This window comes from Ictidomys tridecemlineatus, chromosome 7, assembly GCF_052094955.1.
Source record: "Ictidomys tridecemlineatus isolate mIctTri1 chromosome 7, mIctTri1.hap1, whole genome shotgun sequence".
Lineage (NCBI taxonomy): Eukaryota > Metazoa > Chordata > Mammalia > Rodentia > Sciuridae > Ictidomys > Ictidomys tridecemlineatus.
The window spans coordinates 130,027,788-130,050,391 of record NC_135483.1 but is presented as its reverse complement, the minus strand read 5'-3'; the positions used below and the strand labels follow the sequence as shown (position 1 = coordinate 130,050,391).

General features: G+C 37.3%; 1 protein-coding gene across 4 annotated transcripts in view; it reads left to right on the top strand.

The window, feature by feature from the left end:
• Positions 1-22,604, top strand: part of Itgb6 (integrin subunit beta 6) — a 74,504-nt gene that overhangs the window by 946 nt on the left and 50,954 nt on the right. For 3 of the 4 annotated variants that reach the window (XR_005737970.2, XM_021730299.3, XM_040294364.2), the window contains 6 exons: positions 101-180; positions 2,767-2,971; positions 3,626-3,872; positions 13,185-13,350; positions 14,635-14,796; positions 17,916-18,011. Coding sequence is in view for 3 of the 4 variants with exons in the window: in XM_021730299.3 (XP_021585974.1) it covers positions 101-180; positions 2,767-2,971; positions 3,626-3,872; positions 13,185-13,350; positions 14,635-14,796; positions 17,916-18,011 (956 nt within the window). In the remaining variant the exon portion in view is untranslated. The remainder of the gene's footprint in view (positions 1-100; positions 181-2,766; positions 2,972-3,625; positions 3,873-13,184; positions 13,351-14,634; positions 14,797-17,915; positions 18,012-22,604) is intronic. The other variant, XM_078017466.1, reaches the window with a different exon arrangement.

Here is a 22,604-nt window from a genome sequence, read left to right as displayed (position 1 = left end):
TGATATTGTTTTGTTCAAGTAATTTAAGAGGCATAAGTCTCGTAAATGGAATGAATGAAAGTGTACTTAATTCCTTGCATCTTGCTGAATTTAAATGTAGGTGGCTGTGCCTTGGGAGGTGCAGAAACCTGTGGAGACTGCTTACTCATTGGACCTCAGTGTGCCTGGTGTTCCCAGGAGGTAAAACAAATGACTCAACATGTATTTAAAAGCTCTGTGCAGTTACACTTATGTTGATTTCCTCGATGATAGCTCAGATAATGTCTTTCTTTCTGTGGGGTTATATGAGTGAAACAAATCAAGAAAGGATAATAAAAGTATTAGTGGATCAAAGTGGCATTCACATGATTGCTTTCAAACACAATTCATGGAAGGAATGCATGTCAAATTATTCTAAATAAAATAGTTAACTCAGAGTCCTTTATTTAACCTGGTTCCTTTTCTTATTTTAAGGTATTTTCTCATGGGTTAAATGTAAAATGTCAAGCCTTTCTGGACAATCAGTAGTCATGGAGATGTTTTCTGAAGTTAAACATACATTTGATATCAGTACTAAAGCTGTATTCCATCCGGGAACCAGGATCCAATGTGAGCCACTGCTAGTTTCTACAAGGAGCATTGCAGTATTCGGGAAAACCTTACTACTCAGACCTTATTCAGTTCTTTTAAAACTTTTATTTTCATGAGTTCAGTCACTTTGTATCATACCAATGACAAAGCCCCAAACAGATATTCCTTATCTGAAACTGAAAACTATGTAGTGTGAAGATGCCTGGGGGCATATAGCAAGCCATTCTAAGTCACTGCGGGTGCTGTGACATCATAGAGTGATCTGCAGAGGTGTCCAGATAAGAAAGAGATGCACTAACTCTGAATTTTAAAACAAGCCTTTCCCCACTGGATCTCATAAAGATAATCTAAACATCTATTCTCCCCATGCTCTAGATAGGGCAGAGGCATGGGAGGGAAAGGGAGGGGGCAGAGGATTAGCAATGATGGTGGAATGTGATGGACATTATTATCCAAATACATGTATGAAGACATGAATTGGTGTGAACATACTTTATAAAGTATAAAGTACTTTATATAAAATTTATAAAGTACGAACAGAGATATGAAAATTGTGCTCTATATGTGTAATAAGAATTGTAATGCATTCCTATATAATATATTTAAAAAATAAAAATAAATCAATAATAATAATAATAAAAAGACCACAAAGCTGGCACACTGCCCTAGTCCTCCCTTGACTGATAGGGGCCACAAAAACAGCATTCAGGGGAATTGTGCTCTTTTGAACTGACGTATCAAATGCAGGATTGAGAATGTAAATGTGGGGGGTAGGCATAATTTTTTGGACATTGGCTTTCTAAAGAAGACAGCATTAATTTCATTTCAGAGACAGAAAATGGCAAATCATTCTAGAATTTTTGTTTAAATGAACTTTTTAGCATTTGAGAGAGTTTCTCATAGCCTTACTTGTGGATGACCCTTGGTAGCTAAATGATTGTCAAATTTTATGGCAAGATTAAGCAGTCACTCCAGTAGTAAAAGTAGTTATCAGTTTATCAATTGAGGTAATTGGAACAAAACGTAAAGTAGACTTCTGCATAGGTAGGAAGAACAGAAAATATGCTGTGTGGTTAACACCACCCCTGACCTTCTGGCAAAGGCTGTGACTAGAGCTGATAGCAACTGCATTGTATTGCGAAGGCACCTCCATCAGCCACTGTTTGCCTTCCTTACAATATGAGAAGTTAGAGTTTGCCAGAGCCTCAAATACACAAAGGCCTGACTGGTAGATAACAAATTATATTCTCAAAATTTAATTTCAGAAGAAAGGTAACTTTTCTACTTGGTGAAAACATCAAGAGTGGCTTTGAATTCTAAGGGGCCAGGAAAAATATGGGCATTGGTTCAACTTTTCCTAGTGCCCACTGTAGAGTAGCCTTGCCATCAGGTAAGACAGGTATCTTTGGGCTCCATTTTTTCTGCTCTTGATGCTGCAAAAATGGAATGGCCACATATCTGCTGGGAAATACTATACCTCAGTGCTCATGTGAACTTAATGGGGCCTGGGAAACTCCAGAGTCCTGTACAGAAAAGCAGACTTTTAAACCATGTTCTAATTCCCTTCCTTACTTCCAAATCTTGGAGGAAAGACCTTGAACTAGAACACTTTAAGATACTGAGTTTAAGGTCCCTGAGAGGTCAGTTTTAGTGAAATAATGCTAATCAGGGCAACACACCAATGATTAAAACTAGTAAAGTATCAGACAGTGGGATGTCATAATCCTTGTCCTTTAGAAATACATAGAAAAATCTCTCTTTGCTACTGGATTTGGTAATAGATGCACGGTAAAGCTTAGACAGGCCTAGGATTCCAAGAACCAACAGGTCATTCCAAAAAAAATAATAGACTGAAAAATGTCAACTCGATGAACTCAACTATTTCAAGAATCTGGTCATGGCAAAGGAGAATATTTAAATAAATGAGCTTTTTTTAAAAAAAACTGCTAATGAATTCAAATGAACATAATTAAAAGAAGACTCCAGCTTTACTCATAACTTTGCTGGCAGAACACTCTGGCTATTCAACTATAACTTAGCTTTAGACCTACAATCAATGTCAGTCATACAGGGATATGATGTATTTAAGATGGCAAGATGCTTAACTAGGAAAGTATGTAAAAAATTTTAATTACTGCCATCTTATAAAGAAATGCAGATTTGTCTTCTTTTTTTCTCTACTTTTTTCTTTTTTAGAATTTTACCCATCCATCTGGAGTTGGTGAAAGATGTGATACCCCAGCAAATCTTTTAGCCAAAGGATGTCAATTAACCTTCATCGAAAACCCTGTCTCCCAAATAGAAATCCTTAAAAATAAGCCTCTCAGTGTAGGCAGACAGAAAAATAGTTCTGACATTGTTCAGATTGCACCTCAAAACTTGATTCTTAAATTGAGACCAGGTAAGTTATGATTTTTTAACAGAAGGGGAAGGGTCTTTCCGAAGAAAGAAAAACACAGAAGTGTTTGTTCATGTAAATAAACATAATGCTATGTGTGTAATATTGCTATTGCTTTAATATGGATGCTACATGTCACAGATCATTGATTATTCTGCCTCCAATTTCCCATTTTTAAGGAAATATGAAGTTTCGGGGCTCACATTTTTCTTTGTTCACATTGGCCACTTCTACTCCAAATGTGTTACTGAAGAAGTCTTTTCTAATAGTAACCATTTGAATTACTCAAATGTTGCTTAGATTTGCCTCACATTTCTTCAAGAGTTGAAATGTAGATTGAAACTCCCCTTTATTTTGTTCACCTGTTCTAAAACCACACACAAAAAAGTTCAGCTTATCTTTCATCTAAGTGGATGCTAATTCTTCCCAGGAGATATAAAATATCCTAACTTATATTTCTTCAGTACTTATAAACTCAGTGCTGAAAGATGTTTGTGGGCTTACTCATTTATAAACTCTACCACTTAGTACATCACATGGTGTGTATCTTCAGTAAGTTCTTAATGGAAAGAAATAGCTAGCTGGCGGGGAGATTGGCCAGTTGCAAATAAACCTTCCTGTGTTTTATGAATTTGCTTTCCCTGTGGGGCTCTGCAGGTGGTGAACAGACATTGCAAGTGCATGTCCGCCAGACCGAGGATTACCCTGTGGACCTGTATTACCTCATGGATCTCTCCGCCTCCATGGACGATGACCTCAACACAATCAAAGAGCTGGGCTCCCTGCTTTCCAAGGAGATGTCTAAATTAACCAGCAACTTTAGACTGGGCTTCGGCTCTTTTGTGGAAAAACCCGTCTCCCCTTTTATGAAAACAACGCCAGAGGAAATTGCCAACCCTTGCAGGTAAGTGATTCTCTGGCATCTCTGTGCACTGATTTCCACAGCGATACCCCGCTGCCCTCCCTGAGCCGCACTTGCCAGGAACTTGCTAACTCCCTGGCATTTCTATCTGGCTGTCTGATCTCACAGTTCTCTCAGATGCCCAAGTTGCTTGCAGCCTCCGAGAATCTTAAATGCACGGTTCTAGCCTTCCAGCCTCTGCAAAGCATCTGCCTCCAGCGATGGGGGCGTGGCCGGGAGGCGTGGCCAGGGAGGTTTTGTCTTCTGTGGACAAAGGGGGCTGTACATTCCATTGGATTTTATCCCCCTCCCTGCCCTTGGGAGACCTTCAATCCCCAATGACCACCACTGAAGCTGTCTGACAGTAACCTCTATTCATTTTGAGTCTTTTTCTACTGCAATGACTTCTGTCAAAATAATAATTTTTGCGGCTTCTTCTGACGTACTTTGGGAAATGTGGGTTTCTCTCATTGTTTGGAGAAGGCCTTTGCAGCCATCACTGCTACTAAATTCACAGGAAATGAGTCAGTGACTCCATTATAAAATGTTATAATCAGCTATTAAAACCATGTCTTATGCAGGATGGCCAAGGACAAATAGCTTTGTGATGGCTTACCTGTGCAGCCAATGACATGTTCAAAATCAAATTATACCCTTCTATTGAGAAAGAGCCACCATCTGCTCTGGGCCAGACCCTGCACTGAAGGCTTTACATACATGACCTTATTCAATCTCGATAATGACAGCAGGTTAAGGCAGGTTTCATTAGCCCTATATTCAGAGGAAGTAACAGAGGCTCTGCGTGGTTAATAATTTGCCCAAGGGCACATGACTAATAAGTATACCAAGATCTGGTTTGATCCAAAACCAAGCCCTTTACTACTATGCATTTAGTATATATGAAATCATTTTTAAAATGTTAATTTTTAATATTCTTATACACCACAATCCCTATAAAAGACAAACAGCTTCTCGTATTTAAAAACACATCAGTGCACTTCTCAACTATAATCTAACATAGGTAAAAATTATTTAACTGTGAAAGTAATTTACCTCTGATTATAACTCTTAGGAATTGTGTTTGGTTAAGAGTATCAGAAACTGTGGCTTTAAAAGGAGAGAGTTTTTTCTCTCTTTTACACAAAGTGAAGTCAGGGCTTGCACCACAAACACCAGAAATCCACAACTTCTGTGCTTTTTTGCTCCACCATCTTTAGCACTTGGGTTTTGTCTTCATGGTCGAAGAGGCTAGGGTATTAAGCATAATTTCTTCACTCCAGGCAGAAAGAAAGGAAGAAAAGTGGGGCAGATTAGTTAAGGGCACTCTGACCCTCTTAAAGTATAATTGACATGCACTTGAAATACGCACATCAAAAATACTGTTTGAAGACTCTTAATAATTGAATATACCAGTATAATCAACACCCAAAACATGATATAGGTATATTCATCACCTCAGAAAGTCTCCTCATGCCTCCTTACAGTCATTTCTACTTCCTCAGAGGTGCTCACGTTGTGATTTCTATAATTTAGATTGGTTTTGCCTATTCTTGGATTTCATACAGCTAAAATAAAATAGTATACACCTTTGTATCTTGCTTCTTTTGCTCAGTGTAATGCTTTGAGATTTAATAATGATCTTGTGTATACTGGAAATTTGTTCCATTTTGTTTTAATGGGTAGTCCATTAATGGATTTGCTACATTTTATTTATTCCTTCTTCCATTGATGGACATTTGAGTTGTGTTATTTCTTGGCTGTCATGAAAAATGCTGCTATGATCATTTGCATATACATCTGTGCATGGATGTCTGTTTTTATTTCTCTTAGATGGATACCTAGACTGGAATTGCTGAATTGTTTAAATGTACTCTTAATTTTTAAAGAAACTACCAAAGAGCTTTCTGAAGTAGATATATTCCTTTTCATTTCCATAAGCAACGTGAGAGGGCCCCAGATAATCCACATCCATGCTAACACTTAGTGTTAGCACAAATGCTCACTTTTACATTCACTAAATGTTTTAGTCTCAGGAAAATAATTAGTCGTTTTAATTTTAGCCATTTTAATAGGCATGTGGTGGTATCTCACTGTAGCTTTAATTGGAGTTTCCTTTGTGACAAATGATGTTGAATACCTTTTCATTTTGCAGTCTCATTTTGTATTGTGTGAAGCATCTCTTCATATCGTTTGCCCGTTTTTAAAAATTAGATTGTCTTCTTAAAATTGTGTTGGAAGCATTCTTTATATATTCTGGATGCAGGTTCTTTGTCAAACATATGCTTTGCAAATATTTTCTCCCAGTTGTGGCTTGTGTATTTACTTGTCCAACAATGGTTTTAGTCAAACAAAAGTATTTAATTTTGATGAAGTCCAATTTATCAACTTTTAATTTTGTGATTGGTATATATTTTGTCTCAAGAGATTTTTGCCTAATCTAAGGTTGCAAGGACTTCTTTTCTCTTTTCCCTAGATTTATGGTTAAAGTACTTACATTTAGGAAATTTATGATTACAAATGAGTTTTTGCATTGGGAATGAGAATAAAAGTTCTAAGTTCATCTTTTGTTTCCAAACTGATATCCAGTTGATCCAAAATTTGCCATTCCACATCAAATTATTCTTGTTGTCTTTGTTTAAAAGCAGTTGACTATATATGTGTGCATCTAATTCCAGACATATTCTCTTTCATTGCTCCATTGATTATACCCATGTAACATTAACGCCTCGCTCTCTTGCCTTATGAAGTCTTTAAAATCTGGATTGTAAGTCCTCCAACTTCAATCTCTTATTTTTGGCTATCCTAGATCCTTTTCATTTCCATATAAATTTTAGAATCAATTCTTCAAAAAATATGCTGAGATTTTGACTGAAAATGTATTCAAACCATAGATCAATTTGAAGAGGTTGGACATGGTAAACATATTGAATCTACCAGTCACTTCATATGACATATCTTTACTTTGTTAATTTCAGGGTAGAGATTTTTTTATTGTTGTTGCTTTATCTATTCCTAGGGTTTTATTTGTTTGTTTTTTGCAATGGTAAAGATTGAACCCAGGGGAACTCTACGACTGAGCTACATACTCAGCCCTTTTTTAAAATTTTACTTTGAGACAGATTCTTGCTAAACTGTGGAGGTCAGCCTTGAACTTGAAATCCTCCTGCCTCAACCTCCCAAGTAGCTTGGATTTTAGGCATGCACCATGGTACCCAGTCCCCAGGAGTATTTCTTTAAGTTCCTTTTTCAATTGTGTGCTGGTGATTTATAGAAATACAATTGATTTTTCACATTAACTTATGTAACCTTAATAAATTTTCCCATTTATTCTAGTCTGATTTTTATAGATTCTTGTGATTTTGCAAGGACAGTCAAGTGAAACAGTATAGCTTTTATTATTATCATGAGTGCTTGCTGGTAAATATATATATATATATATATATATATATATATATATATATATATATATATATATATATTAGAACTACTAGTAAAGTTGATGCCACTGTTTGGACATGGGTTGAGGCACCAGCAGTTGACTACGCTTTCCCATCATCAGAGCTCCTGTCAGTACAATAAAAAAGGCAAATGACATATTTGCACACTGTGAAAACAGTGTGACCCTAAAAGCCCTCTGGAATGTCTCAGGAACCCCAGAATCTATGCACCATTTTTCACAAACCCTTTTAGGACTGGCGATGTAGCTCAGTGGTAGAGCACTTGTCAAGCATGTGTGAAGCCTGGGGTTCAATCCCCAACACTGTAAAGAAAGAAAAAAAATGCTACTAGGGATTGAACTCACAGACACTCGACCTTTGAACCACATCTCCAGCCCTATTTTGTATTTTATTTAGAGATAGGGTCTCACTGAGTTGCTTAGCACTTCACTTTTGCTGAGGCTGGCTTTGAACTCGCGATTCTCCTGCCTCAACCTCCCCAGCCGCTGGGATTACAGGTGTGCATCATCACACTCGACAAAATGCTACCTTTTAAATCTAATTTCTAATGGCTTTTGGAGTATTTTTTATTTTTATTGGAAGGAGAGTCACTAAAAATTCATTTTATTGTAAGAAGGCTGAAGCACTAAAAATTCATTTTACCCTGTAAGAAGGCTAAAGCAGCTTACAGTTTTGAAAGAGTTCTCTTTGCTGTTGTCTAAGATACAGAATAAAAGAAAAGTTTTCTTCATTTCATATTTATAAGTGAGTCATAATGTATATTTTAAAATACTTAGTAGCACAAAAATTAAATTTTTCCCTCCATCAAACATTTTGAAGAATTTCTTCTTAACATCAATCCGCATACACTATGTTATGATTTTTTAATCTCAAATTTGGCTTCAATGGTGAATAATTCATTGTAGTTTTACAAAAGAGGAGACAGAGCCATGGAATGCTTAAATGGATTTCATATATATATATATATATATATATATATATATACACAAAAGCATATTTGAGTATAGAATGTACAGTTTCTTATTGCAAAGTTAATAAGTTCATGTGACACAAAAAGAAGAAAATCAAAATAAGTTCTAACCTTAAGAAAAAGATGATGTTAATCTTTTAGTTTATATCATTATAGTCTTTTAAAAAATATTTACTTATTTAATTTTTAAATTAGTTTTAATTAGTTATACATGACAGTAGAATGCACTTATGCACTTTGATATATTTTATCAATATTTATTTTAAATTTATCAAAATATGTAAGTAGTACTTCTTTATATTGTGTTTCTCAATTATCCTACATTTTAAATGTAAATTCGTTGTTGTCTAGGAACTCAAAATCCTCCATTGGTAAGAGATTCCTACTCTCTATACTTGCTATACTCAGAAAGCAACATCTAAATGTAAGCATTCATTAGAGTTATTCTAGTCCAAATAAGGGTTTCAGTTCCAATTTCAAGGGCAACCCCCTTCTAATGCTCTGCTTTGCTTTTGCCACATGTTCTTCCATCACATGAATCTGCTCAGTGAGTTACATTAAGATTTCATTCACTTTTCAAAAGCATGGACTTCTGATAGTTAGAATTATCTGCTTGGGACATAATTTTAACCAACAAAGATGCAAATTTCTCGCAGGAAGGTAGGACTGCCAGTTCTTTGGTTCTAGGAGATGCTCCAACATCTTTTGGTACAGGGTGAATCAACAGCCCCAAGTGAAAGATTAAACAAAAAATTTTCAAGAATAGTTAGGTCCCAGGAACAATGGAATGACAAATACTTTTTATCTGAAATAAACGTCATAGCAACTTCATGAAGTAGATGTTATCATACCCATTTTATGGATAAGGGCACTGAGGCCCAGCAATGTTAATTAACTTGCCCCAGGATAGAACTGTTCGGTCTTTTATTCTAATTTTAATGAATTTTCTATCACCTCAGAGCTACTCTAATCATTACGGGAGTAATTACGACCGACACATGCTAAATTATCATCACTAACCAATTGGAAAAAAATTTAGAGCTCTTCCTCATATCACACTTTAAAATACATCTCATATTTGAGGGTGGGTGGGGAAAAATTTGACTTTAATAAAAAGTTTTAAGGTATTATCAAAAACATCAAAGACAAAAGGTTAATATTTTTCAGAGAGTTCTTCAAATTAAATTGGAAAATAAAAAATATACCAATAAGAAAATAAACAAAGGGTATAAACCAGCAAATTGGTAAAAGAATAAATACAAAATGTCAATAAATATAGACAAGTGGATCAGTCTCATTACGAATAAAATGAAAGTTAAAAATAAAATTCAGATTTCACTTTAGCTAATCAGCTATTTTGTTTTGTTGAACGGTACAGCCTCATATACAATTATCAGAAATGACTGCTGATACAAACTTATCTGAAAAGAGTTTGCAAATAAGGGCCAAAAGATAACCCAGCAATTCCCTATCAAAAAATTTATTCTAAGCAAAGATACAGACTAGTTTGCAAAAATATATGAAAAGGGATCACCATATTATCTAATTAACAAAAGATTTCAAAATAAATTCTCAGCAAGAGGAATGATTGAACTCTGATATATCTCATAGGCATTGCAACTTTTTAAAATTTCTTCTTCACACTTTCATATAAAACCTCATGAACAAAAAATGCATTTATTTTTAATCAGGAAAAAACACTATTCTAGAGATATCATTAGCCAAATCCATTCATTATTGTCCTGAGGTCTGTGCTAATCTCTATGTGATTCGGGTAAGAAAAAACACTAATGTTTGTGAAGCCCCAACCCCAAAAAGCTCATTGTGCAGTGTTCTCTGCATATTTTGTTTCTTTAGGCCTCACAACAACCCTTCTAGGTAGATACTATCAGTGGGCAAGACTTCAGAATTTCAGAGAAACCTGATACATGATATTTTTTAAAAAGGGAATAAGATTAACTTCTGGGAGTTAAGGTAAAATGTAATGAATCAGAAAGAAATATAAAAAGTGGCCTGGAAACAGCAGACTGGCTCCTGAACCACCAGACCAGCTGTGTTGGTAGCGCTGAAATAATAGATGGTCCTGGTGGGTTGGGGGAAGACAGAAAAAGAAGGGTCACAGAAGACATAGGCATCCAAGAACCTCAGCCAAGTCACTTCCAGAGTTTTCAGCCCCATTGACTAAAAGGACTTATGAAACATTTGTTAGGTGAGGAGGTTGACCACAGATGAGGGAGGGACCAGATGCAGTCAAGAGCATCTCTTCTTGAGATGGCCATCTTAGGACAGCTCAGGCTGTGCCATTCAGTGTTCTGAAAGGTCAGGAAACAATGGATTCTGACCTCTTTCCTTGAAAGTCTACTGACAGGAAGAAAATCACTTCCCTCATGGACACCAACTTGGTGGTCCCCATGAGAGCTTTACTCCTCAGTATAAAAGAATCCACAGCCATTCTGATTTGAATGCCCATTCGATTCTCATCACTTACGGTAGTCATTCTGTAAACTTGCCTCAGGCACTGAGTTATCTAATACTGAACATTGTTCCAAAGGGAAAAACAGGTTAGGATCCTGTGAGCCTCTAGTTATAAGTTTAATCAACTGACCAATATATAACCTTGTTTTGTGTGGGTTTATATTTAAAAACATCTTGCTTAATAGATAGTGTTGATTCATTACTATTGACTGCTCAGACAATAATACTAAAAACTAATACTTGAACGAAGTTCATATTTCCTACATGAGGCACATCACAGCCTTTTAGCTGTGCTTAACTCAGGAACACTAGACAGTAAGCCCTTCGTTCTCAGACTTGGGGACCATTTTAAACAAAAAAAAAATTATCAATAAAATGAATATATGCACATACACACAAAGCCCTGGCACTAAATAGACCATAAAAAGACACACGTTATTTACACTGTGAGAGATGGCTGAGAAAGCAAGACATCATCTTGTTTGACCTCAGCAGGTAATGTGCACATCAGGAAACTCATTTTTTTTTTCTTCTCTGTGTATATCTACAAATGATGAAGAAAATTATGTATTGATTTGCTAAAGATAAACTTTAGTAAGTAGGTGAAAATTCACAAATGATGAGGATGTGTGGGCAGATGAACTTGGTAACAGGAGTCTGACCCTGAAAGATGCACCTGCTGACAAGAAAGCCTGCCGCTCCTGCAAGCTCAAGCCCAGGCCCTGCGTGTGCTCCACAGGAATCAACCAGGGCTCCCAGGCAGCACACCACACCCTCATTGGAGGCTACTCCTTTCTGTCTCTGTGCTTCTGTGCCAATGGTTGTCAAACTTTAGCTAGCATGTGTCGGAAAGGCTTGGTACAGAACGTGTTGCTGAGCACATTCCTGGCATTTCTAAGGCAGGAGGTCTGAACTAGTGCTCCAGATTTTGCATTTCTAACATTTTCCATGTGAGGCTCATGCTGCTGTACCAGGAACCTCTGCTCAATACCATTATCCTGTTTTTATAGAGGAAAGCTCAAAGTTCAGAAGGGTTAAGTAACTTGCTCAAGGTTTCGGGCACAGCTAGTAACTGACTTTTAGGATAAGATGTAGCTGAACTCATGATCATCTCTTTATGTTCTACTATTAGGAGATTTCATCCTACCATGATATAAGTGGGGGTTTTATTCCCAGGCTGGTCCCCAACAATGTATTCAAGCATGGTAGAGTTGGACTCTAGAAGTTAGGCCCTGCTATGTTTTTTTTTTCAACCTTCAATAATATCTTTAAAAAAATACTTTATTTGTTCTTTTTAGTTATACATGACAGCAGAATGTATTTTGACATATTACACATACATGGAGTATAACTTCCCATTCTTGTGGTTGTACATGATGTGCAGTTACACTGGTCACATATTTATATGTGAACATAAGAAAGTTATGTCTGATTCATTCTACTATCTTTACTATTCCCATTCCCCTGCCTTTCCCTTTATTCCCCCTTGTCTAATCCAAAGTACTTCTGTTCTTCACCACCATCCCCCCACTTATTGTGTGTTAGCATCCACATATCAGAAAGAACATTTGGTCTATGGTTTTGGGGGATTGACTTATTTCACTTAGCATGATAGTATCCAGTTCCATCCATTTACCGGCAAATATCATAATTTCATTTTTCTTTATGGCCAAGTAATATTCCATCATGTATATATACACCACATTTTCTTTATCCACTCATCTGTTGAAGGGCACCTAGTTTGGTTCCATAGTTTAGTTATTGTGAATTAAACTGCTATAAACATTAATGTGGCCACGTCACGATAGAATGCTGATTTTAAGTCCTTTGATATATACCAAGGAGTTGGATAACTGGCTCAAATGGTGGCTCCATTCCAAGTTTTCTGAGGAATCGCCATACTGCTTTCCAGAGAGGTTGCACCAATTTGCAGTCCCACCACCTACTATGATTTCTGAGCCCTTGGTAGGCAGAGCTGGGAATATTAAAGGGAGCAGAGGAAGAAGACAAGTTCCTGTCTTGTCTCGCTATGAGATGACTCCTACTCGATGACAGCTTGAGATATCAGAATACAAAGAAATTGTCATCAGGTAAACTTAATGGTGGATTTTAGTTGGGAGGTAATAGAAAATAGTGATTGCACACACTGTTATATGAGTTTGAGTCAGTGAATGACTCAAACTCATATCTCTAAATAAGCATTGGCTAATAATATTAGCTAATATAGTCAACATGGAAGGGATGGGCAGAGATGATGACAATGACCTTAATCCTGAGATTCACAGCCAGATTATAGAGTTAGGCCTGGTAGAAAAACTAATCTTTATTTGAAGAACTATTGTCAGGATCTCAGATCCATTAACTGTGTGTTGCATCATATTTCAAAAATATTTTTGCACCTTACTTTTTCAGTAGTATACCCTACTTCTGCCTACCTACATTTGGATTCAAGCACATTTTGCCACTGACAAATGACGCTGAAAGATTCAATGAAATTGTGAAGAATCAGAAAATTTCTGCTAATATCGACACACCCGAAGGTGGATTTGATGCAATTATGCAAGCAGCTGTGTGTAAGGTATGCTGTGTGTGCCAAGGAGATCACATTTCATTCCGTTAACATGAATTTCATCTCTTATTAACAAATCAACTTTGGAAAATTTATATACTTTTTTTTCCTGTATTCACCATATTTCTACAGTTGAGGCTGAAGATACAGAATTTCTGTAAAATTTTAAATTCAATCATGTTTAAATGGGGACTGTTTTATACACCTAATATTTGAATAATCAAAGAAAATGATAGTAGCTTTGAGGAAATTTTGGTTGGAACAATAGTCTTGTTTTAAAAATCTAGTGTATTTTAAAGACCTAGGTCAGGTGAATTTAGTTTTGGATTAACTATGGTTAAAAAAAAAAAAACAATCAAAAGCAGAACATTAATGAAAAAAGTAAAAATGTCCTGAATCAGTATATACCTATACTTAAGATCAGCTACCTATTGTTCTTGAAAACAGAATAAGCCTTAGAAGCCATTCTGTCTCTAGGACATGCTAGGATCCTTGCTCCTCTCTAATTGACTGACACGTATTCATGAGAGTGGGTGTCTGTCTTGAGACAACAGCCCTTCATGAAATAGCAGAAATGGGTAGGCCTGAAGCTTCTAGAAGGTGGGAGGGGCAAGGAATTAGAGGAAGAGGAAAAGGATAAGCAGGAATAGGCTGGAACAGATAGGATGAGGTTTTTTTTGCCTAACTAGTTCCTAGCCTGATACGCTTTAAAGGCGAAAGCTCTGCTAAGATACAGACTCCATGTGGACAACCGCAACAGCAGGACCTTGAGCCCACCTTCGATGAGCAATTCTTCTATTTGTATTATTAGTTCTATAATCTTTAGATGACATCATTAGAAAGAGATATATATATATATACACCTAAGTGTTGCATGACATTTTAATACAACAGGCTTACTTTGCACCATTTTTTATTGCATTTTGACTCACTTTGCTTGAGCTTGGATTTGGAATTATCTATGACCTCCCCTCATTTTTCTGGCTCATTGAAAGTTGGACAGCAAAAATAATTAAGTATGTAAACATCAAGATCAACTGAATCCTAATCATCACGGAGCTATTTTTTTCTGAAGCATAAATCATCTGAAAATGTTGTCCAAGAAAAAGCAAATGCCACAGAATTTTATGTATTTCCTATATTATCAATTCACAATAGATGAAAGCGGATAAATTAGATAGACCAACAATATATTCTTTTTAATAATCCAAATGTGTCCGAGCAGAACTGATCCACATTCAATAGGTGCCTGCCTCGCTCCAACACAACCTGAATATTTCTTTATCACTCTAGGAAAAGATCGGCTGGCGGAATGACTCCCTCCATCTTCTGGTCTTTGTGAGTGATGCCGATTCGCACTTTGGAATGGACAGCAAACTGGCAGGCATCGTCATTCCCAACGACGGGCTCTGTCACCTGGACAACAAGAATGAATACTCCATGTCAACTGTCTTGGTGTGTAACCCACACTCTGTGCTGTTGTCAGGGCCACAAGCAGGCGAAGGAAGCAACAACTGCTGTAACACAACACAAAATAGCTCACGCTTGAGAAAGCAGTGCTCATTTCCTGATCTGAGATTAGCAAACTGTCCCCTCTCAATCCTCACCATCATTAGAGGTTTCCTGGAGCATGTCTGAGTGGTGGGGACATCTGAGAAGTTTGGATATGCTATAACAGGCGATCCCAGAATCTCTCCAACTTCTCCAAGATCCTGACGTTAGCAAAAGCAGTAATTTCTTTGTGTTCTCAACTATGGCCTGAGAAAGGGAGGTCTGGACCAAACAGTAGCACCTTGGGATTGCTGTGAACGACTGTCCCTAAATCATGCCATGCTTCTGATGGATATAGGGTTCCCTGGGAAACAACTAGTCGGGTAAGGCTAAGTTAATGCATATTAACATTTGGCCTATCTTTCTGGCATTTAAAAAATGCTGGTGCCATTTTTTTAAAAAATCAACCCTTTGTAAAACAAGGTCAAAAGCTTTTTTGGAATACATGATCTCATCTGCCCTCAACAGAACCCTGTGTATCCAATCACCTTCCCTCAACAGACCATGTGGCTGCTGTTTGTGCACATTATTCCTTCCACCTGGGATGCCCTCCCTCCTCGGCTGCCAGGAAACTCTTAATTGCTCTTTAAAACCAGCTCAATCATTACTGCTCCCAGAGAGTCCTCTTTGACTTCCTTGAGGCCTCGGAGCAATAGTCTCTCCCTTCACCCTTATACATAGATGTCTTCTTATACATCTCTCTGAGGAGATGTGTTTGCTTACATCTGTCTGTCTTTACTGCATAGATCCCAGAGGCCACGGCTGGTAGATTATCTGTTTCCTGGCAGCGTAGTGCCTGGAACACAGAGGGCATTGACTAATGTATGAAATAGAGTTGAATTACGAAGCAGCCACCCAGGTAGGTCACAATATCCCCATGGGACACAGGAGAAAATACAATTCAGAAAAATCAAGCCACTTCCTAAGACGATGTATAAACGAAAGGCATGATGGGAAGAGAGTGAAAGTCCACCTTTCTAATATCAATTGGAAAATCTATTCTCTGTAAGCTAATAATTCATAAATCACTTGGTACCATTCTTTGACCTAAATTTCTACACTTCAACATGAATGAGTGTCTATAACTTTTGATCAGTTGTATTATATATATATGTATGTATGTATATACATACATACATACATATATATATTCTAGTATCACATAATTTTACTTTCCATATTACAATAGATATGAGGATAACAATGTTTTGTTTTTAGTCAGTGAAACTATTTTCAGACAGGAAACTGTGATAAATGAATTCATTTTCATTACCTTTTTCTTGCAACTTTTCAAATGTCCCATAATAGACATCTTGAAAATAGGAAGATCATATAAATAAATGCTCCCCATTGCTTAATATGACCTTCTTGTGTAACATGTGTTCAATTCACTCCTGCTGAATAAGCTGCTACACATGTGCAGAAGCCTTGGACTATTTACACACCCTGGGTCCTTTGAGCATTTTTTTAAATTTTAATTTTACTCTTATTTTTATTTTTTGGTATCAGAGATTGAACCCAGGAGTGCTTAACCACTTAGCTACAACCCCAACACCCTACTCCCACCCTTTATTCTGAGACAGTCTCACTAAGTTGCTGAGGCTGGCTTTGAAATTGTGATCTTCCTGCCTAACCCTCCTGAGTTGCTAGGATTACAGGTATGTGCCACCATACCTGGCCCTTTCAGCATTTTCTAGGTACTCACAACTGGGCCAGATTCCTGGGGCCACAAAATAATAAGATGTGGTTCCTGGCCTTGAACCAACAATATAGTTGTGGAAATTAAACCAACAGATCTTATTCACATAGAAAACAGAATTCTATGGGGGCCACGTGCTGTGATCCTGGCTCCTGCATGCACAGCAGCTGAGAGGCACAAGAATATGTAGAGATAAGGGGGGACCGGCACTGGCGGGATTTAGGCTTTAGGGTGAGGTATGCTTAAGGTTTGGGCAGTTGAGAAGCAGAAGAAATGGAACAAGTCTTATGTCTCTACTAATAAAATTCAAATGTGAAAGAAAGCCCATACACATCCAAATTTGCAGCTGGGAAATGTACCTGAATATTTTAGGCAAAACTATACTTTTCTCTCAACTTGAGTTGGTACCTAAAAATGACTTCAGACAAAAATACTGCAGTAGTACAGAAAATATATAAGAACACATCAATTAGTGTACAGGAGGGCTTATTTTCAGTATTCCTCCATTTTGGCTGACTTCATTCATAAATGACACATTCTTAATTTATTTAGCTGCAAAGCTACTCCCTTATCTGAGTGTCTCTTTCTGCAATATCCACATTTGGATTCATATGTGCTTATGTTTTCCAGATTGGAAAAAGTAATGTTTATCTTCAAATTTGATAATTAATGACTGCTTTTATTTTTAACGTACTCATATCACTTGGGAAAGAATCTGTCAATGGACAAGAAGTACAATGTATTTCTAACTATCCTGTAGGATACTATAAATTCATTGATGACATTAAAAAGGCAGTAATACCAAACTCAAGAACCAGTAAAAAAAAAAAAAAAAAGACACCTGTCTCGAATCAGACAGATGTAGGAAATGCAGTGTGTCATTCTCAGAAGATTGTTCCTTTCTTAACCTTCATGTCACCCTCATCTAATTCCAGAAAGGGTTTCAGAGCCACAAGAGCCACCTCAGACACATACATCATAGTCTAATTGCCCCTCCCCACCCAAATATTCTTACCTGCTGACCAGTAGCATCAGGAGAAGAAATGTGTCTCTAACCTTGAAAATATGACATGCTGTAAGAAGAGATCTTGCAAATTGTACACAATACACTACATTAACAGAAAGTGACTCTTAGGATTTAATTGAACTCCTAAGATTTAGGAAACAATTATTGAAGCAACTAATCAAAAATGCTAATCGTGTATTTGTTTACATAGAGTGATATTATAATAAGACCTGTGAGCAGTGAAATGTCTAACTTAGTAAAATATTTTTCTATATTATTTTATTAAGGTGATACTTAAAATCTATATGTTCCTTTTAGGAATATCCAACAATTGGACAACTCATTGATAAACTGGTGCAAAACAACATGCTGTTGATCTTTGCTGTAACCCAAGAACAAGTTCATTTATATGAGGTAAGCAAACAAATCTAAGAAATTCTTTCAGGGAGATGATGTCATGAAACTATCTCTGAGTTCAACACACAGGAAGGCCATTAGATAATCCTAATACACACCAGATGCACTGGGCACTTGACAAAGTAGATTCATTTATACCTTGTAGTTTAAATGAGAAAACAGAGGTGTGGTGGAGAGTGAGGGCAGACATGGTAGAACATGGAAGTTATGAAAATAAAAAAAGGTGAGCTGGAATAAAGTACTAGTAAACACAGGACCACCTGCCAAGAGGAAAATTAGTCTATCTCTTCTTCAACTATTGCATCTGATGAGAAGAGAGTTAACAGAACAGAGAAAATAATGAAAGTGGGAGGAGAATTGGCTTTAAATTCTTTGACATTTCTCCATTAAATTTCCAATTTATAGTTTAAGGCTTTAAACTATAAAGACAGGGAATTGTATCATTAGGTGAAATGATGTTTGTAAGCCACCATGTAAACAGTAAAACAGGGGCTGGAATTGTAGCTTACAGTAGAACACTTGCCTAATGTGTGAGGCAAGCATGGGTTCGATTCTCAGCACTGCACATAAATAAATAAAGGTCCATTGAAAACAACAACAGAAAAGATTAGCAAAACATATATGCAAATGTAAAAGACTTCTATGGTTTCTTTCCAGCCTAAGAAAAAATATATGTCAAATGATGTCAATTGAGGTACTAAGAAATGATCTACTCATAATCTGCAGTTTCACAGAGAAGAAGGAGACTTTAGAATGGGCCAAAGAAAACGTGGGGAAATCAAATTATCTGTGCCATTTATGCAGAAGTGTCAGATACTCCTAAATCTAGAGTCTGACCTCTTATTTCTTTTGAAAGGACCTCTTAATTTATTTGGTGAGTTCACAGGGCTGGGAAAACTCAGATTATTTAGCAGAAGCCTTTGATTAAATGTACTCACTACCAAGCACAGTTCAGCCATGAACTTGCATCAGGTTCTGTAGAAAGGATCCAGGAGGAGATGCTATCTTGCATTTTTAATGAGAGGAGGGTATTGTACTCCCAGGTGAGATTGCCTTCTGCTGCAAACCAAGGAAGTCCCTTGCAATCCAGCTGCTCAGAGACCATGTGGGTTCACCTGATCTGGGCATTTTCTTAAGGCTCTATATTATGTGATACCTGTTTCCACTGGTTTTAAATAGTAGTTGCAGTAAAGATTTTTTTAATAGCCCTAAATACAATAGTGAGTCTATTCTGCCTTAGATCCTTAAGGCTAAAGTGAGAGGACCCTGGGGGTTACAACACCTCCTCCCCAGCAAGGCTCCAGCTCAGAAGTGGGAGTAGGAGCCACGTACAACTTGTCTTCGAAGGGGAGTCTGGGGAACACGATTGATGATCATGAACACAGACTCCCATAATTCACTTTGGTAATAGTCTTTAAGACTCACAACTCATTTAGACGCCTCCCCCGAACTGCTATTAAAAAGACAGAGGAAGATGAAAAATAACTATGTGGCAAAACAGTATCTGTTGGATTTAAGCTAGTTGTATCCACGGTTCCCCTGTTGCAAAAGAAATGATCATTTCCAAGGAAAACACCAGATTAAAGCTTGCCTGTAATGTAACAGCAGGACATTTATTTTGCCTGCCTACTAATCTCATTATGAGGCGAATTTATGTTCTGTCATGTTCCATGGTCTTTGCCATCCAGGCTCCACTAAATTCAAAGGGACACTTTCAGGAAGCCAGGCAGCAGACCCGGTCGGCAACTCATTCTATGACTCTAGTTGTTTCATTATTTTATTTTTATTCCGATGGGCTCATCATTTCATCTGCATTAGCGGGGCCAGGCGGCAGCCTGGTCTAAAGATAATGACAGCAACATTGCACTTCCCTGAAGGCTGCACACAGCATGAAAATGCTGATCTCTTGTTTTATTGATAATGAAAACTGAAAATAGACCAATAATGGCCTGTGCTGCCTTTCAATTTAAATCTCTTAGAAGGAGCCCTAGGTGTGCAAGAGTCCGGTGCAAACTGGTGTTTGGATAGAAGGAAAATAACCACCAAAGAATGAAAAATAAAGCCAGTGATAGGATAAATAAAGCAACTAAGTGTTGAGATCTAATGAAGATTCCAGAAGGCCAGTTGTTCACCGAGTTCTGTGCTAAGTGTAGCTCGGTGCCTGCGCAGTGGGCAGGGGATGATCAGGTTCAATGGCGGCTCTGTCTTGCAGCACATAAGATTTATGTTGCCCACTCATGGAATGCAGGAAAAATGACCTTTTTTTTTTTTCCAATAATTTTGGTAAGATGCTTTGGATTGCCCAGGTGCACAGTGTTGCTCTATGTTGTTGTAACAGAGGAACAAACAATGGAAAGGGTACAGTAAGCAGTTTCATCTTCAGCAGTATGACTACAGTGTGCACCCCAGACTCCTGCAAACTGATGGTTTTGAGCAAACTTATTATTATGAATAGTTTCCTGTTTGTCCAATTACAGGGTTCAAAAGATAATGATAGATAATTGAGTGAGCAGTAGGTAGTATATTACATTCTAGTGCTAAATACCATTTTGAATCAGGATTCAATTACTCAAGTTAAAAAAATGTTTATATCTTCTCCGTTGTTTTTAAATGTTTACTGTTAATTTACATTAAGATAGTATCAGGCCACTAAACCCCAGCTGTCTAATTTGACTAGTCTTTCCTTCCTAGTGAGATAGTGAGATAAAAAGCAATTAAATCACTGTTCTTCACTACATCATCAAATCATGTTATGAATTACCTCGGGTTATTTGCAAGACTTTACAATATCCTATATCTTTTCAAAATGTCTGCATCTGGCTGGAAAATATGATTTTTATGAAGTTAATAGCAATAATTATTATATGACCTGGTGTTGATGACGTGTTGTGGAAACCCAGCACCCAGAAAATAAACAAGAAGTTCATTGAGATAGTTACTTCCAATTTACTTCAACTTCTAATTGGGCTGCAGAGTGTCTTGTTTCTGTGGTTGTTAGGACAGAGTGATGTTTCTAAAATATGGGAAAACAAGGGTACAAACAGATTTTTACACCATCAAAGTGCTCTTTTTTTCCTAAGACAAAAAGCCCTCAATTATCACCTTAATTATTGGGAGTATGGTGGGTCTTGCTCATCCTACTGTTCGAGGCAATTCTTGATACACAGGGTGTTTGTTGAATGAATAAAAAGTTCAATAAAAGCACCTGACCTTTTCTAAAATTGGGTCAAATATTCTAACTAGTGATTTGAGGGTTTTGTGTGATAAATACTTACCAAAGTTGAGGAAGCCCAGGCACACAGAGCAGTTGGAGGGCACCTAGCCATTACTAGAACCCTCTATAGATGAGGCTGTTCCTTCTTCCACCTTCCACTCGGGACCCGATGGCACCAGAGAGGAAAGCAACACTTTGCCATCTATCTTAAGACAACCTGCTGGAGAAGCTCCACAGCCTTGCTACTGGGCCACGAGAGGAAAACCCCTGAGCAATTACCCACCATCATCAGACTATTAGATCTAAAAACAAGCTGGAAGAGCAGCCACAATATGCCACAAGCCAATGTTCTTTTGTGGCTCATGAAAATTATACACTGTACTCAAGTTTCAATTTTTCAGGAAACAATAAGCTCATTATTGTTTCACCCTGCTTCCTTCTTCTGCCTCTTTGAACTTTACACTGTAGCAAGAGACAAAAAAAAAGGATGATTTTAGTGAAAATAAAATCATCTGGGATTGAACCTAGGAGTAATTTTCCACTGAGCTATATCCACAACCCATTTTATGTTTGATTTTGAGACAATCTTGCGATTGATAAGGGTGGTCTTAAACTTGCAATCTTCCTGTCTTGCCTCCCCCCAATTCACTGGGATTATAGGTGTGTGCTACTGTGCCTGGCAAGAAATTGCTTTTTTATTCAAATGTAATGAAAAAGATTTTGATTTCTCCTGAATTGATGGTATCTGGGAGGAAAGACTGAGAAGTGCCAGCTGCCTACACTTTCCTCATTAGTGAAAACATCCCTCAGAAAGGGAGGATTTGGAAATGAAATTCCTATCCTCAGATTATCATTCAGAGTTGTTGGGAGTGTTTTCCAGGCTAATTAGCAAATCCCACCCATGAAAAATCATCAGTATTCACCACTTCAATCACACGTGGTACTTTTCTCCTAAAGAACACAAATCCTCATAATCCAGAAAATACGCACTCAGTAAGAAGAAGGGACAGATTTAAAGGAAGGCCTTCATGAGATACCCTCTTAGGCCAACCCATGTAGAAATATGATATTTTATCAATACACGATCTGAGTGTGTCAGGATTCACACAATGCCTGCAATATCCAGTGTATCGTTGCAGCAAGATGCTACCAACTGCATAGTCATTCAATCATTCATTCATTCATTCATTCATCCAATATCTCACAAGTACCTCCCATAATCAAGCTGGCACTGGTGATTATAGTGGACAATAAGACACAGTCCCTGCCTCAAGGATCCTCATGGAGCATTTACAGATTTGGAAACCAATAACTTGTCTGAAAAAAAAAAAAAAACAGAATATGGGTATTTTAGAGACAATGTTCTGCTATAAAAC